Here is a 17,683-nt window from a genome sequence, read left to right as displayed (position 1 = left end):
TGAACAGGTATCTGTCTGCACTGCTGTCATAAATATAAAGGGAAGGGTAAACACCTTTAAAATCCCTCCTGGCCAGAGGAAAAACCCTTTCACCTGTAAAGGGTTAAGAAGATAGGATAACCTCGCTGGCACCTGACCAAAATGACCAATGAGGAGACAAGATACTTTCAAAGTTGGGGGGGGGAGGGAGGGAACAAAGGTTCTCTCTGTCTGTGTGTTGTTTTTTGTTTAAATGGCTGATAAAATAAGTTGTGCTGAATGGAATGTATATTACTGTTTTGTGTCTTTTTGTAACTTAAGGTTTTGCCTAGAGGGATTCTCTATGTTTTGAATCTGATTACCCTGTAAAGTATTTACCATCCTGATTTTACAGAGGTGATTCTTTTACTTTTTCTTCAATTAAAAGTAAGGTGTTTACCCTTCCCTTTATATTTATGACAACTGCTTTGGATTGTTATCAAGCAGAACCAGTCACCAGCATGGATACATGTCCCCTGGAATGGCGGTTGAAGCATGAGGGACATATGAATCTTTAGTGCACCTGCCATGTAAATATCTTGCGACGCCGGCTACAACAGTGCCTTGAAAATGCCTGTTCTCACTTTCAGGTGACATCGTAAACAAGAAGCGGGCAGCATTATGTCCTGCAAATGTAAACAAACTTGTTTGTCTGAGCGATGGACTGAACAAGAACTTGCAAGCTCTAAAATTTTACATTGTTTTATTTTTGAATACAGGGTTTTTTTTTTAACATAATTCTACATTTGTAAATTCAAATTTCACGATAAAGAGACTGCACTACAGTACTTGTATTAGGTGAACTAAAGAATACTATTTCTTTTGTTTTTATATAGTGCAAATACTTGTAATCAAAAATAAATATAAAGTGAGCACTGTACACTTCGTATTCCGTATTGTAATTGAAATCAATATATTTGAAAATGTGGAAAACATCCAAAAATATTTAAATAAATGGTATTCTATTAACAGTGCAATTAATTGCGATTAATTTTTTAAATTGCTTGAGAGCCTTAATTATTAATAGAGAACTTAGAAACAGTCTTTGAGCAAAACTAATTTAATTAGTAAAATAATGTCAGCTCCTACAGAAAACAGGATACTAGAATAGCTAGAAACATAAAGGCAGCTTGCTGCTTGAAAATAAGCTACCCCTTGTAGTCTCAACAGGAATGTAAACTGTAAATTATATTTTTTTAATATAATAAAACTGTTACAATATTTTTGTAACCAACAAACCAAGTTTCCTTTATTTTATATTATCAGTTTAGAAATATGTCTAATTAAAATCAACTCACTTGGAATAAAGTTCCTTTAATGTACTGAACTGTTTTGTTAAAGCGTCCATTTCCTTCTCCTTTTCTTTTAGTTTGTTCCGCATCCCTTCCATTCTGGCTTGCCATTTTTTACCCTCTTCCCACCTAGCTATTTCTTCCCTAGAGCTCTGTAAAACATTCAGAAAGAAGTAACATTTCCTTTTGGTCTAGTTTAACACCACAGAACAAGAAACAAGTTAGACTAGCACTATTTGATTCAAAGTTCCTGTTTCAAAATTTTAAACAAAAATAGATGTTTAAATATAGCAATTATTACGAGGTGATTGGTGCATATACTGCGTGTTATGAAATCTGATGCACAACCTGATACATCTGAATGCTACCAGAGAATCGTTCTGTAAAATTAAACATTCACTTTACAAGGAAGGACTGAAACATTTTTATGAAATCCAAAGTTAGGGATGCTTACACAATATATTCTCCCACTTTGAAACAAGTTAATGGAAGACAGGAGAAAAGATCATGATGTTATTCTGTGCTAATTATAATATCTACAGCAGATCTCTCTTTCCTCCTCCAGCTCACCAAGAGCTCAGACACCCCTGCAGTAACATAGTTGCTGGTCCAGTGGTGATTTTAAACTCACTTTCTGTCATAGAAAAATGAATTTCTATTTAATAGTCCCAATTCAGTTTTTATAACAGAAAACAAGGTAAGATTTTATGACAAATGGTTATTGAAAAAGCTAAGCTAAAGTTTTTTTTTTTTACAGGTGGCAATGAAGTTTTTTGTCCTGGAGTCCCTCACCTCCCTTAGGTGATCCTCTCTCCTTTCTTTTCCACATCCACTTTAAACTTTTACTGTTACCTACAAAAACAAATTGGGATCTGATTCAGAAGAAAACAGGGGTGGAGGGTGGGGGTAGATTATTTTTCCTAGCATTTAATAGGATTTAGTATTTTATTTGGGTCATGAGATCCCAGCTGGGCAATGTTGAGAGTTGGTGGATAGCTGTCCTAGCACAAAAAAGATCAAAGTGATTACCTGGAGCATGTCTTTTGAAAATCAGTGAACTGAATTCAGTGAATCAGATTTCATAGTGAGAAACAAAATCCTGAAACCTTAACTGTGGAGTCAGGAGTGTAAGTGGTTATTTAGCAACTGAAACAGTGATCCCCTATGATAAAGCCCCTAACCCCTGCAAAATTCAACGTTATGACCAATGTTCCAATCCTGCGGAAACGTGTGCATGTGATGTGCATATGTCATTGCAGAATTGGCCACCAAGACTGTATCGGAAAGTGATGTTGAATAATATCAAACAGCATAAAATGTCTAGAAAAGTTAGGTATAATTTGCATTAGTTTGGATCAACCACTTCAATTACTTGTTGGAAATTTATTCTTCCACTGATTAATAATCCTCTCACTACAAACATGTATAAGTAATTTCAAGAACTAAAAATAGTCTTTACCATGAGGCTGGCAAAAGAGAAATAATTGTAAGAACTCAAAGTGGTTTTATACCCAAGATTCAGTCTGCAGAACCAATACATAACATACATAAATATCTGCTCTACATAGGCACACCCTTACTCCTTAAGAAACTCCCACTGAAGTCAGTGGGCCACCGCATGGATACAAGGAACTACATACAGACAAAAAACAATGAGGAGTACTTGTTTTTGCTGATACAGACTAACAAGGTTACCACCCTGAAACTTATATACAGACAGTCTCACTGAATTCAATGGAATTCCATTTGAGAGTAGGGATCTAGCTGCATGGACTTAGTTGCAGGACCAGGGTCTAAGTGTATTTGTTATTTTTAATTTCATACATACATATGTAGAACATTTACAAATACATTAATGCTATGGAAATTAAAATAAAACAAATTTATATATATATACACACACATTTGTTTTATTTTATATATATATACACACACACACACACACACATCCATAGTACAAGACAAAAATACATCTCAAATAGCAATTTATGTACAGTGCCTCAAACTTATCCAATGGGAATTGTAAGCTCTTGCTTAAAATCATCTTGAATATTTAAAATGACACTGAATGCAGTTTGAGAACAAAACATGTATTTTGCTCCAGTCTGCTTTACTAGGTACCAAGACAAGACACTAATCTGCTACCAAAACAGCAGAAAACAAACAAGAGACTGAACAAACTCATCCTTCGCCAGTCAGAATCTATCATCTGCAGAGATATCCATTAGGAAATGTATCTTTTTGAAGGGACACCATCCATTTAAAAAAAAATAATCAATTTTTTGTCTCAAAATGCTTTTAAACTGCTATAGTTACAAGCAACACCATAGGCTGCTACCATTGTGTTTTTCAGTTTCATCACTTTATGAATTTGACAACACTTTATATGTAGTCAGTCACTGTTATCTTGTACAGTCGAGTCAGTTTCCCAAATTTTTTGTACAGATTTTGTATTCAGCAAGAAGGGAAGGGAAAATATTAATAAAATATAAGAATATGTGATTATAACATCAGAAAAACTGGTAAGGGGAATCAGGAGCAGGTGAAATTTCTGAAGCCACTTCTGATTTGTTGTTTTTCTTAAACTGGGTAGATTTCAAGTTGATGGTGTCCCTTTCAATACCACAAATTAAATGATCCTTTGTCACATACCTTGTCTTCTTTTAAACTTTTCTTTTCTACCTCCTCACTCTTTTCAACTTCACTTTCAAGCTTTTTAATCTTTTTCTGAAGTTCATCAATAAATTTTTGTTCATCAGCTTTGCTCTGAAAAATTATGATTATCTTTACAGCTTAATGATCACCATTTAGATACTTTCCTACTTTTTTCCCCACTGGGATAAATACAGAAACTAAATATTGACTAATTTATTCATTTTAACAGACGTGCTTCGAACAAATGGTACAATTTAGGTTATAAAGTGTCTCTTTAAAGATTACAACTACTATTTAAGTGTTAGATTGTTACTTTGGATTCTGTCATGAGTAATGGACTCAAAAAAATGTTTAACTATTGCTGTTTTAAACTTAATAAGGGTTAGGTATTAAATTGCTGTAAATTACTATGACTCTTTCGAAACAGATAAGTTCACACAACTTAGTTTAAAGCAGTGGTTCTCAAAGCTGGTCCACCACTTGTTCAGGAAAAGCCCCTGGCGCGCCAGACTGGTTTGTTTACCTGCCGTGTCCGCAGGTTCGGCCGATCACGGCTCCCACTGGCCACGGTTCGCTGCTACAGGCCAATGGGGGCTGTGGCAAGCGGCGTGGGCCAAGGGATGTGCTGGCCACCCTTCCTGCAGCCCCGATTGGCCTGGAGCTGCGAACCGCGGCCAGTGGGAGCCGCGATCGGCTGAACCTGCGGATGTGGCAGGTAAACAAACCGGTCCGGCGCACCAGGGGCTTTCCCTTAACAAGTGGTAGACCGACTTTGAGAACCGCTGGATTAAAGCACACATACCTGAGAATTTAATAGTATGTGAAATCTCTATTTGCAAATTTAGAAATGAAAAACGAATGGATACTTAGACAGAAAACCTGTTACTTAGAACTATTTTTCTAAAGAGTACAGACAATATACAGACTTTTTAAACATTTTAAGACCATGGTCATTTGACAAAAATAAACTAGTACTAGTACTTTCTGCTTAAATTTATGAGAGGAATCCAACTGGAGACTGCTGGGAACTGCATTACCAGTAGCAAAAAATGATCTACTACATATAGCTTGTATTGAGAAGAGGAGAATAGAAGAGAGTAAATAAAATGGCAGGTCCTAGAAAAACAGTATGTCCATGGAGGGAATACGTAATTGAAGTTGTGGATTGACCAGGGCACGTACAAAAACAAAACAAAGACAAAGGGAAATATTTAAAGCGGACTGCAACTTTGTTAATTTTTAATTAACTGTAACTGGAGGTTGAAGCTAAACCCTCTCAGAAAACCAAAAGCATTTACTTGGGTCTAGTATGGTATTAAATGATTTCATTACCATATAACTAATATCTAGGGTTGGACCTTTTCAGCCTATACACCTCGGTTTTAGCTCACCTTTGAATCTTCTTGACCTCCTACAGCGAGAAGAAAGGAGAGTCCCCTCATTTGCAATAACTTAAGGTCTCCCCTTCTTCTTACAGGCTGTGAGTTCTACCAGCCATCTCCTGGGTCTTTCATTCATCTTTATCTCAGGGAGCTGGTCTCTTTCAGCCTCTTACCCACATTTGACATCTGCAACAGAGGATGCCAGCCAATAGCTTCGTGGCACCCCCACTACACTGTCTGGTATCTGCTGCCTCCAATCTCAAAATTCTCCTCACCATGTATTGGTCCCTCTGCTTGATAATCATATTCAGTATTCCAAAAACATTACAGCCATTAGAGAATATTTGACTGAATCCCTAGATTTTTACACTAATAAAAACTAAGCTCACCTGAATGCTGTTAGTCAGTCTTTTTATCCGCTTTTTCAGTTCTTCATTTTCATTTTCCATTTCTTCTTTTTCTCTTAGCCCTTTAGTAATGGCTTTTTGCTTTTTTTGAAGTTCTTGATTTAAATCATCCATCTCATCTAATAAAGAGCGCTCTCTAGTTTTACTTACTTTAAGGGCATCTTTGAATTTTGTAAGTTGCTCATTTAATTCCTCTATATGAATCTATAAAAATAAATTTAAAAAAGTGTTATTCAGGGTTGCCAACTAATTAAAACATATTGAGGTTAAGCAGGTATATTTCCTGGATTCCACAGACATTTCTCAAATCAGTTATTTCATATATTGTCAACTATATTTAAGTAATCTGTAAAGTAAAGTAAAATATGTTTAAATAATCACTTAGAAGATAATTTGTAAATTCCTATAAATCTGTTGATATGTTTAAGTAGCAAAAAGTCAGTGTGAAAAACATTTTCAAGTTTAAATTTAAATAAGTAAAACAAAACAAAAATAATCAACTTTTGGGTTTGTTTTTTTTTTAAATGGCAAAACCAAATTTATTTTCTGTGTTAAAAAAAAAAGCTGCCTTAGGTTGAACCTTTATATATCATGTTTAAGCCTGGTGCAAGTGTTCTGTGCGTAAATTCTAAAATTCTGAAGAAAAAATGTAGGCTAAAGAGCGGTACTGCATGTACTTATACATTTCATTTGATTATTTGTTTTAATATTTAAAAACAAATGTACACAGTGGGCCCGACCCAACTCCCAAAAAAGTCAACAGAAAGACTGTCATTGACTTCACTGCGAGTTGTGTCAAACCTCATAACAGTACAACATTCATTATTATAATGCTCAAAATGAAATTATAAACATTGTGTTCTCTTTTTAAATAAGAATACAATGTAGAACACAGTATAAGGAGGTTAATTAGTGCTTACCGTGAGCTCCTTTGTTTGTTTGTCAACAATCTGCTGAACATTCATGTATGCCTCTTTTTGTGATGCTACAGAAATAATCTGCTGTTCAGCATTAGCAGTCATTTCTGCTCGGAGCTCCAGAAGTGCTTTACTCAAAGCCTGAAAATATCAACAAATTCGTTTGGTAAGTAAGCAAATTGCTGAAAATGAATGTTAAAAAATTGCTAAAGGGAATTAAATTTTACTACCTTTTATGTTAAATTACCCATCTGTATTCCATACTAACAGCACAATTCATATCATCTTTTGGTCTGTTTCCATATGATTTACAATGATAAGCCAGATTCACTGGTATGCTCTGACTGCTTTACAATACTCTGGCAACACAAAAATCACTATAAATGCAGCTTAGTTGGCTAGTTAAACCAAGTTTAAGGCTGTTTTGCATCGTCAGAGTAGCACAAAGCAGCTTAAGTATATCAGTGAATCTGGCTCCACAAACTACAGAGAAGTTAAATTCTATACCAAATTTCAGTCATTTTCTGGTCCTTTTTCTACAGCAGGCTACACAGACCTAATGAATCTCCACAAAAGGGCATCTTTCAGGTATTCTTTGTCCATCTGTTAAACCTAACAGTGGCACTTCTGAAAAAAAGTTGTGGAAATGTTTGCTATACATAATTTTCATAGTTATTTGGTTTTACATCAACTTCTTGTCTTCATGATAGATGCTAAATAATAAAATAATTTTAAAATTACTTACTTTCTGTTGTTTCTCTTTTAAGGCTAACTGGTTCTTCAACCTTTCCACTAGGTTTTTCATTGTAGTTGTTGGCGCTCTATTATTTGCTTCTTTTTGGGCCTCTAATTCAGTTTTTACTTGCAGCAATTCCTTCTCTATCTGAGATAACAGGTTCCTCAATTCATTTGCTTCATCTTTCATTTTTTTCACTTCAGCTACATGCTTTTCTTCAAGCCTAGTACAACAAAGTAATAAACAGCAGTGTCAAGAAGTACTTTATTTAGTAAGCTCAAGGTGGAATAGAAAAGGCTGAAAAATATTACATGTTTTTGATAATTTCAGCTAAGTTTTTCTTATACAATGGCCTACAAAGGCAAAAGCACATACAAATCTGGAAATCACAAAAACCTTCTACAAAGTGTGTCTACATAATCCAATAAAAAAAATCAACTAAAAGTGAAATTAGAGAATTATTGTGGTTCCACTTCCTGAATTAATACCAAACAGTGATCGAATGCACAGCACCAGTGGGACTACTCACATGAGTAAAGCATGCAAGATTAGATAATTTCCTTTTCTTAAACGTATCATTTGGGATAAATTTTCATGACTTTCATCTCTGTTGCACAGCAAGGTCAATACGTTGTTTAAGATATACAAGAAAATATTTTTGACAGTTCAAAAAACTATGTTCAGTGCACCAAAAATTCAGTTAAAAAGGAAGTGTTCAATAAGGGGACAAATGCAACATTTATAATGGACCACTACATATTGTAAACAACAATTTTTATATGATAGCCTTGATGACAACCCACAAAATAAATATTTTCAAGTTACACTTGTGGTGGGTGGGGTGGGGGCGCTGGGGCTCCCAGCTTCAGTCCCCCGCTGCTCCTGGCTTGGGGATGTGGGGGAAGAGGTTTGCTGGCTTCAGCCTCATGCTGCTCCCAGCTGGGGCTGGGGGGCTGCCAGCTTCAGCCCCAGGGCTCCGCAGTCCCCCTGAAAGGGCTCACGGATCCCTGGTTGAGAAGCGCTGGACTAGATGATCTCCTGAGGTCTCTTCCAACTCTAATCTTCTGTGATTCTAATTCAATAAATGGTCTTAATGACATAGGAATAAATTTTAGACTTGTAGCTGATTGGTCTAATCTAATTATTATCTGAATTGTAATAATTGTATATCTAAACACTTACTGAGCCTTGATGTTTTCGAACTCTTTGATTTTTAATAAAGTAAGTTGTTTTTGTTTCTCCAAATCAAATGATGTTTTCTTTAATCTGCCTAGAAGTAAAGCAATAGAGTTGTCCTGTTCTGCTACTGTTTGTTCCATCTCAGCCAGACGAATGAAATGTTTGTTGGTGGGAACTGATAAAGAAGGTTTTTTCATTAACTCCTATAAAAACAGAAAAATCATTCATATTAAATATTCTACATCTTATACAGCAAAGTGCTGCAATTATTTCATTATGTTAAATTTGATCCCAAACATAACCAAGCAGCAACATTTACACTATATTTTATAACCAGTGATGTGACTCAACACTGTACTCATATGTTAGCCACGCTGAACGTTGGTAAATGGTCTCTGTATCTGAAGAGTAGTTATATAACTGGTTAAATATAGGTGGTCAGTCTTTGAGAAACAGTGTCAAAAGCAAACCTTTAATTAGGATGGAGCTTATTTTATTTACTGTAGGACAGCGGTTCTCAAACTTTAGCAACCCAAGGGCCCCCATTTTGATTTAAAACTTTTCACAGACCCCCAAGCTCCCCACCCTAGACCCCGCCCCCACTCCACCCCTTCCCCCAATGCCCCACCCCACCTCTTCCCTCCCCCAGCTCCATCCTTGCCTCTCCTCTTCCCTGCCTCTTTCTTTCCCCTCCCCCGAGTGTGCTCCATCCCCGCTCCTCCTTTCCAGAGCCTCCTGCACGTCGCTGAATAGCCGTTCCCCGGCATGCAGGAGCTGCTGGGGATGGGGGGGAGAGGAGCAGTTGAGGGAGGGAGGGAGGGAGGGGGAGGAGTAGAGCAGTGGGGCCCGCAGATGCCCTGGAATACCCTTGTGGACCCCCAGGGGTCCGTGGACCCCAGCTTCAGAAACGCTGCTGTAGAATATTAAAAAAGGAGAGAGAAAATGGAAGACATCAACCTCCCCATGGGCTCTCTATAGAATAGGACACGTTGAATTATGCACTTATATACACAAGTACCGAATGTGTTGATTGACCCTTATTTCCTCACTCATCTTTCTCAAATTCTTTCAATTTCATCTTCATACAATAACAGTGTAATGATAGTCTTACTCGTTTATCTTCCTGTTTATACTATCTTGAACTGAAAAACTGCTCCTCTGGTATGGAGGATTAACATAATTTTCAAAATTTACAAAAAACAAAACATACAAACAAATATACAATACTGAACAAAACAATCCCCCATCCCAAACAAACCAACAAACCTACCAAAGCAGTTTGTTTGAATTTATTAAGTGAATTATCAGCTTGCAAATCTAGCTTCTGATGTAGAACCTGGAGGTGGTCTTCATGTTTCTTTGCGATTTCCTCTTGCTCCTATTAGCACAAAATGAACATATTTTCTTATTTCATGTATACATGCATGATACTCCAGAAATCCATGGAACTGCTGTACTTTCCATGCTAATTACTTGACTCTTTGAAACAGAATCTGAGTTGAGGAAATCCCATCACTGGCAAGCAAATATAAGCACAAAGGAGTTAAAGTAATTTCATTATCCTGGCAAATTTTTCTAGGAGAGAAAAAAAAAAGTAACTGCCCAAAACTACATGAATGCAATGTTAAATTAAGCCTCTCAGTATATTCAGATTTAAGTCATAGTATTACATTTTAATGGAAGTGTGCAAATACCCAGAAAGAGACAATTTTCCCTTCTTTAATTCTCAAACGGCAAGACGAAGCTTGGAGTTTGTAACATTCTGTACTCTCACTAGTGTTGTGTACATAGGCAGCACATCAATCATAGGACACTCCTTATTCAGTCAGGCAGACCAAGGAGTATTTAACAAATTGATATGGTCATGCAGGAGTCACTGATTGTGGGTCCGACTGAGGAACAAGACTCATGGAATCTCAAGGAAGGCTTTGAGCATGTTTGCCTCTCTGCCTTCTTTTTATACTGTTTTCAATGCTATTATACTCCCCAAAGAATCTATTCCTGCCTTTCCTGGTTGTTCTCTCTACCATCTCCTTTAATACTGTCATTCTCTTCACCGTTTCTGGTCTTCTCCCTCCTCTATTTATTCACCTCATTTCCTCATCAAACTGGCATCTTTAACAAACTTTAAATTCATCTTAAATAATATTTTTTAAGTTCTTATATAGCTAATGAATAAAATGTTTTCACGACTGCAGCCACAGGTCACAATCCTACAATGAGACCTGTGCAACAGTCTACCCATGCCAAGCTTGCTGCATGATCTGGGCCATAATGATCCCCTACAGCACAGAATTCTGTATTTTTTTCAAGGAAAGTGCATGAAAAACAACCAAAATGTAGAATTATACCATTGGTTAATTTCATGCATCTATCACTGCAGACTTTGCTTCCTAGCCCTCCCATATTAAAGAAATTCCAAAGGAGAACAATCAGAAATTTTTTACATAAATAAATTTTTAAATACAAGAGGTTAAGAAAACCTGAACTTTGTGCAATGAGAAATTCATAATAAAGGCCCTGTTCTGCTCCTACTGAAGTCAATGGGAATTTTGCCATGCCTTCACTGAAAGAAGGACTAGGCACAAAATTAACTCAAACTCTTAAAAAATACATATATAATACAAGATAACACAAAAAGTGTATATACCTCTCTAGCTTTTGCAAGGAGATGCTGATACTTCTTCAACACTTCCTCCTTTTGATTTAGTCTTGCTTGCATATTTGTAATGGTTTGGTGGGCAACTTTCAGGGCACGGTGGTATTCTGGATCATCTTCTTTTCGACCTAGCTCAGCTATTATCTTCTCTCTTTCTGCGGTTGCAGGTAATCGAAGCCTTAATTCATTTATAACTCTGTCCCTTGATAAAACATTTTGTTCTGCTTTCCACAGTGCAGTTTCTTTCTCTTTGAGTTTCTACAACAAAGGAAATTATTACTAATCTTTATAGAAATATTATGCTTAAAAAAAAAATGTGTCAGAATATGTCTAAATAGAATTATAAATCAAAAAATGGCTTTGTATTCTATTTTCCCTACTTGGGATTATTAGACACACTACACACTAATACAATTATAATTTGTACTTCACTGTGTGGAATTTTCACAGCACAATGTATTTACATACCAAATTTATTAATACAGTGTATATTCATCCAATTACCTCTTCTAATAAGTTGCAAGTTGCCCGAGTTTCTAGGATTGTTCGAACGTGCTCCCTAATTTTCCTCAAAGCTAGCTCAAGCTGCTGTGCAAGGGGCAAACTAGGATCTGGAACCGAACCTGTAGCCTCTTCAAGCTGCACAGAAAAGACAGATATGTACATTATTTCTCTGACAACTCTAATCAGCACACTTATTAATTTATTTCAAATAAATCAGTATAGGTACCTTTCGAGCAGTACTAAGTATTTCATTTTGCTGACGGTCATATATGTCTAGTTGACGTTCTAACTCTACTTCTCTCTGATCCCAAGCCATCTGCCGCTCTTCAAAAAACTATAAAAAAAACTTTGATTAAAGAGATCTACATTGAAATCCTGACCCACTGATGTCAATGAGAACATGAATATTCACTTCAACAGGGCAAGGATTTCACCCCTACTTTAGAGAATTTGAAAGCAATTCCAATGTGCCAGTGACGGCAATACATCTTTAACTGTAACAGCCTGGGAAAACAGATATCTAAGTATCATACATCTTGTACATGTAAGTTATGAGTTTTTTAAATGTAACAAAAGAATTTTACAAATCATTAAATAAAACAGAAAATATATTGTTATTTTTACATCATGTAGAATTTTATACCTTGCTCTGCTGTACAATTTCTTCTTCCAGACTGCTTATTGTACGCTCATATTCAGAAATGATATTATTCAAATATTTCATCTCTTCTTTTTGTTTGACTAACTCTCGATTCACTTTAAGGTCCTGGAGACGAAGTTCTTCCATTTTCATATGCCACTCAATTACCTGATAAATAACAACAGTTCGTACAGTTCATTATCAACATCATCTTAATCAGATAAAAATAGCATTTAGGGAATTTGGATGTCTTTTCCAAAGTGAAACTAAGTTTGCAAAACAACACAGAAAAGTTGCATATAACGAACTACAACATTCAACTATATATATACTAATAGTAGCAATATCTATCACTTGCATTGTAGAACTGATCAATGAAATTGTTTTTAATTTTTCACTTTATTAATATAACTTCATAAGCAAAGTTTATGAATGAAACAACATTCATTTATAAAACCAGTTACCCCAAAACTGGCTAATTGAGTTTCACTGTCAATCCAATTGCTGCTTAAATTGCTGAACCTTACACAGTTTCAACATTGTAACTTCTGTTCACTGTTTGCCATTCCTTACACTTGTCCATATTGTAACTCAAATTCCATTTTAACTTGTCCCAAACTCCATTTTAAAATGCTCGCTTCATTTTGTAAAAGCTTGCTGCAACCTTCATTTTTGCAAAACCCTGCTGTAATCTTATTAGTTTAAATGTGTGAATGAGGTATGAATGAATGATGGAATCAATCTCCAGCCCCAGCCTGTCCTGATGAAATAAAGTGTAAACACCCAACGGCTGAAGATGCAGACAACAGCCCTGACAAAGTAAGAGGAGTCCACCCCCAAAAGAAAAGAACAAAAGTACAATTGAAGAAACATCAAAGCCAGGTCCTAGGCTGAAAGTCGTGTCTGCAATTGACGGGTGATCAATGACACCAAACCCAGAGCCAGCCTGACACAGCAAGACCTATAGACTCTGGATTTAAACCAAAGCCTACAAAAAGGATGGGTGAGATGGAAGACTTTGAAGGGTAACATTCTGCTGCCAACAAGGAAGGGCATCGGTGCTTGCACAACAGAGACCCAGCTCTTTCTTGTGCCCGGCTTTCCTGGCCAGTTAGCCGCCACAAGCTATGAACCCAAGCCATGAACTCAAGCTACATTCAGGACGGATAATTATACAGCATCTGCAGAACCTGTGTATGTGTATGAACGAACGTGTGAATGAATGTGAAACTGAATGAAATACAACAGCTATAACTGACTGCCTACTATGATTCTTTTTGTATTCACAATAAATGTGACATTTTGTCTTATCCCCTTTAATAAGATGCTGCTGGTTTTTATTTTATTGGTATAACGACATAGATCCCAAAATGCTCAAAAAACTTTACAGACTGATTGAAAACTAAATATACCAAGGCCACTTTACCCACCATTGTAATACAAATGTCTTTAAATAGAGAACGCAATACTATACAATAGTTAGGACAGAAAATGAGACTGTCTTATCCAGTTCAAAGGTAACTATCTAGAAAAGGAAAAATATAATTACCCAAATAACAATTTGTCCAGGATGCCTGACTTAACATCCCTACTCTTACCAAAAAAAAAAAAAAAAAAGTGACATGGGCTTTTTAATGGCCAAAAGTAGTTGGGACTTGTGCCAAAAGCGGGTAGCACAGTGCTTCCTATTTCATACTGTATTGAATCTCTAATACCACTTCCTACAGCATTTAAATTTGCTTTAGAGGCCTTCAATCAAAAGAAAAACCAAGTCTGACTCTGCTTAGATTATGGGCTGGTCTACACTACCACGTCAAGTCGACTCAAGTTATGCTACTTAAATTACAAGAATAACGTAACTGAGGTCGACGTAGCTTAGGTAAACTTACTGAGGTGTCTACACCACATTGGGTCTACAGGAGACACTCTGCCACTGACTTCCCTTACTCTTCTTGGAGAGATGGAGTACGAGAGTCAACCAGAGAGTGCTCTACAATCGATTTAGCAGGTATTCCCCAGACCTGCTAAATTGACACCGCTGCATCGATCGCAACAGTGCCAATCTACCAGTAAGTGTAGACATGGTCTTATATATCAAGTAGTAAAGCTGGCCATTATCCTTTCTTTAAAAAACAAAACAAATTGATGTTACAATACTGTATATTCTGAAATCATGAAGGCACATATTAAAGCAGAAATTTTGAATATACAGGAGATTAAAGTTTTAAATTAAACATACGTAAAATTAATGATTACTAAAAGCTATAAAATGTCAAACCTTTTGGGCTCCTCTTGTATCTTTCAATGTGCCTATTAACTCTTCTAAACCTTTTACTTTTAATTCCATCTCCATTGCTCTGTTCTCTATGTTTCGACGCTCTTCCTGGGCATGCTGGACTTCTTCCATGACTTTTAGTTTGTCGTTCTGTAGCTGAATCATGGTTTTAGAGAATTTCTCCTGTTGTGTCAATGGCAGAGCACCACTAAACTGTCGTCGCAGAGATTGCACAGTCTGGCGTAGATGTTTGGCTCTATTTCTCCCTTCTAGTCGGGCGTAGTATAATCCCTGCTCTTTGTCGTCAAGCTTCTGTTCTAGGCGTAGATTATAAATCTCCATCTTTTGCAGTTTCATTGTAAGTGCTTCTAGCTTGCCCACAGCAGTGGTCTCACTAATCTGAAGAGCTACGATATGCTGGTGTAATTTTGCAATAAGTGCCTTTTCATCTGACTGTGCCTAAGCACCAAAATATATAACACAGACATTTTTTAAAATATAAAATCATTTGTTGAAAATTAAACATATTTACATGAACTGTAAGTTATTACCACATTACAACACCTATCATACTCCCAACGAAGTTAATGGCAAAACTCCTTTGGGCATAAATGGAGGCAGCATCTGGCCTCATATCAATTCATGTTTTGTTCAGTATTACTTCTATAGCCAAAATAATAATAAAAAAAATTTGTCTTTTCAAATACAGATTTTAAAAATAATATTTCTCCAAAATATCATGCAAGTACTTTCATAACCTAATATTAAAATATTCTATCCCTAACCCTCCCTCCCAAAACACATCAGTTAACTATAAAAAGTCTTAACAAAGCAGGGCAGTACTGACATACCTGATAGTCTAAAACTTGCATTCGAAGGGATTCCACTTCCTTCTCTCTGGATTGCTGCCGTGCCTCCAGAGCTGCAACTTGCATTTTGGCAATATCAGAAAGCTCCCTTAACCTAGTGGAGGGAAACAAGAATACTACCCCAATTTAAAATATTAAATAATTCTTCAAGCTAAAATGGTGTCCAAGTTCCTTTACCAATAAAATGTTAAGCTCTACTTCACAAAAGGTCCTGAAGAGAGGTGTTAAAGGCATCTCTCCCTCATATTAGGAGATTTAAAGTTAACATATTTTTCACCATTTCCAGATCTTTTCCCCTCCCATATACAAGTATGGATCAGTAATTTGGATACTGTCCCCGTTATTAAAGCTCCTGCTAATCTCTTCTCATGCCTATTTTGGAAATAAGACTGAGGTTTATTGATCTGATTCTTCAGTTTCACTGCTTACGTCAATGGCAAACATCCCAATTGACTTCAAGAGTACAGGAGCAGACCCGTTACAAGCATCTTATTAAAAATGTCTTTACAAAAGTTTATAGTTGCTCTATACAGAACAGAAATTGAAAAAAAAAGCCTAGTAGAGAGGTGTACTGGAAGGGGTATAGACTGTTTACACAGAGAGACCACTGTTCACAGTCACAATTATATTTCTAGGCCACAAAGGTTAGTATTTCAATTCATAATCTTGTGAAGTCAGAAAGATGAACTATAAATATCTTGTAGCATCTTTATAATCTCTGCAATTATATGGCATTGCAGATTTGCTTTTAACTTTTGGAGATTTTGCTACACAAAAGTCTTAAGTGTATCTTCCACAACAAAAACAATAATTTTCTTTTCCTGCAAAAACAAAAGCCTAATATTACGTAAGAAAAATGTATTTAGAAACTATTCATTTTACAGAGTATATCATATTTGTTTTCATGTCACTTCCTCTGCTATTTTCTACTGCAGACATTCTTATGAAAAAAAGCTATTTGTTATGTCAGATGACAACTTTCAGAAGGGCACAAATGGCAGAAGATCAATTCAAAGATCTTGTTTTGGGGCAAATATAACAACACTTAGGTAAATGATATTTTAAATACTTTGTATAAGCAGGATTCTTTCAAAATACTTTTTAAAAAAATTTCTCAATGAAATATCAATGGATCTTCCAAAAATTAATATTTTTGTTTTCCCGCAGTATTTTCACCAGTTTTCTATATACTTGATAAGGATTCAACAAATGGAACAAAATATTGTTTTGCTAATTTGTCTGAAATATTTTAATAAACACAAAAAGTTGTATCTAATTAAGAACCTTATGCACGAAAGCATTTAAGCACCTGCTCACATTCATACCTATTCAGGACAGCACATAAGCATTTGCTTAAGTGCCATCAGAATCAGTGTTCTTCTAAATCAGATCCTTTATGTAATGCTTCATCTGAAATTCCAGGTTTAGAATATATAAAGACAGATGAAAATTGTTTTACTGTTAATGTAGAAGTAACATATATCTGTATAAGTCAAATTATGGAATACTTCCAAACATACTGTAATACTAAATTTGGTACTTCTGCACTTACTTTGATACCTCAATCTTCAGCTCCATTTCACTCTTCTCTAGCTCCATGATTTTTCGTCTATCAGCACCACTTATTGCTTTACTCACACTGTTTGTCAGTTCATCTCTTAAAATCTGTTCCACCTTTTGTGCCTCGAGGTTGATTTTAGTAAGCTAAAAAAAAACAACAGTATATTTGCTAAACGTATTTGGAATAGGCATACAATATATTTTTAGTCAGCACAAAATGTTGTGAAGTTGTATTTAGTGAAACTGTTTCCTTTCAGTTTCTTCCTTTGGTTTTCTTTTGTTCTACTCTGAAACATCCAACTTCTTCCTTACAACATTGCATGCACGTCAGAGTAGCTCTGTAGGCATCCATACAACAAAGTATTCTAAATGAAAACCAATGTTTTCAGTTTCTTGAAACAGTGAAAGCAAAAAACTAACTATAAAATGGGGTAGAAAAATGGAACAATAAAATATAAACTCTTCAAGACAGGGATTAGCTTTGTTATATGTTTGCACAATCCCTAGAACAAAGGGGCTGGTACTACAAATAATAAGACTCACTGAGCAGTGTATTTATATTATCATTACTAGCCAGCATTTTCACAATA

The 17,683-nt window shown here is 35.9% G+C and overlaps 1 protein-coding gene across 17 annotated transcripts in view; it reads right to left on the bottom strand.

The window, feature by feature from the left end:
• LOC102937637 (centrosomal protein of 290 kDa) overlaps positions 1–17,683 on the bottom strand; it is a 115,147-nt gene that overhangs the window by 18,833 nt on the left and 78,631 nt on the right. For all 17 annotated transcript variants that reach the window (XR_006290857.1, XM_043546457.1, XM_043546463.1 and 14 more), the window contains 14 exons: positions 17,086–17,237; positions 15,516–15,627; positions 14,668–15,123; positions 12,393–12,557; positions 11,976–12,083; positions 11,750–11,884; positions 11,237–11,503; positions 9,857–9,964; positions 8,590–8,789; positions 7,417–7,630; positions 6,675–6,812; positions 5,737–5,958; positions 3,963–4,076; positions 1,317–1,462 (listed from right to left, as the gene is read on the bottom strand). Coding sequence is in view for 16 of the 17 variants with exons in the window: in XM_043546457.1 (XP_043402392.1) it covers positions 1,317–1,462; positions 3,963–4,076; positions 5,737–5,958; positions 6,675–6,812; positions 7,417–7,630; positions 8,590–8,789; positions 9,857–9,964; positions 11,237–11,503; positions 11,750–11,884; positions 11,976–12,083; positions 12,393–12,557; positions 14,668–15,123; positions 15,516–15,627; positions 17,086–17,237 (2,537 nt within the window). In the remaining variant the exon portion in view is untranslated. The remainder of the gene's footprint in view (positions 1–1,316; positions 1,463–3,962; positions 4,077–5,736; positions 5,959–6,674; positions 6,813–7,416; positions 7,631–8,589; positions 8,790–9,856; positions 9,965–11,236; positions 11,504–11,749; positions 11,885–11,975; positions 12,084–12,392; positions 12,558–14,667; positions 15,124–15,515; positions 15,628–17,085; positions 17,238–17,683) is intronic.

The sequence above is a fragment of the Chelonia mydas genome, chromosome 1 (assembly GCF_015237465.2).
Source record: "Chelonia mydas isolate rCheMyd1 chromosome 1, rCheMyd1.pri.v2, whole genome shotgun sequence".
In the NCBI taxonomy this organism is placed as follows: domain Eukaryota; kingdom Metazoa; phylum Chordata; order Testudines; family Cheloniidae; genus Chelonia; species Chelonia mydas.
Note: the sequence above shows the minus strand (reverse complement) of the source record. Positions and strands in the feature narration are given on the sequence as shown.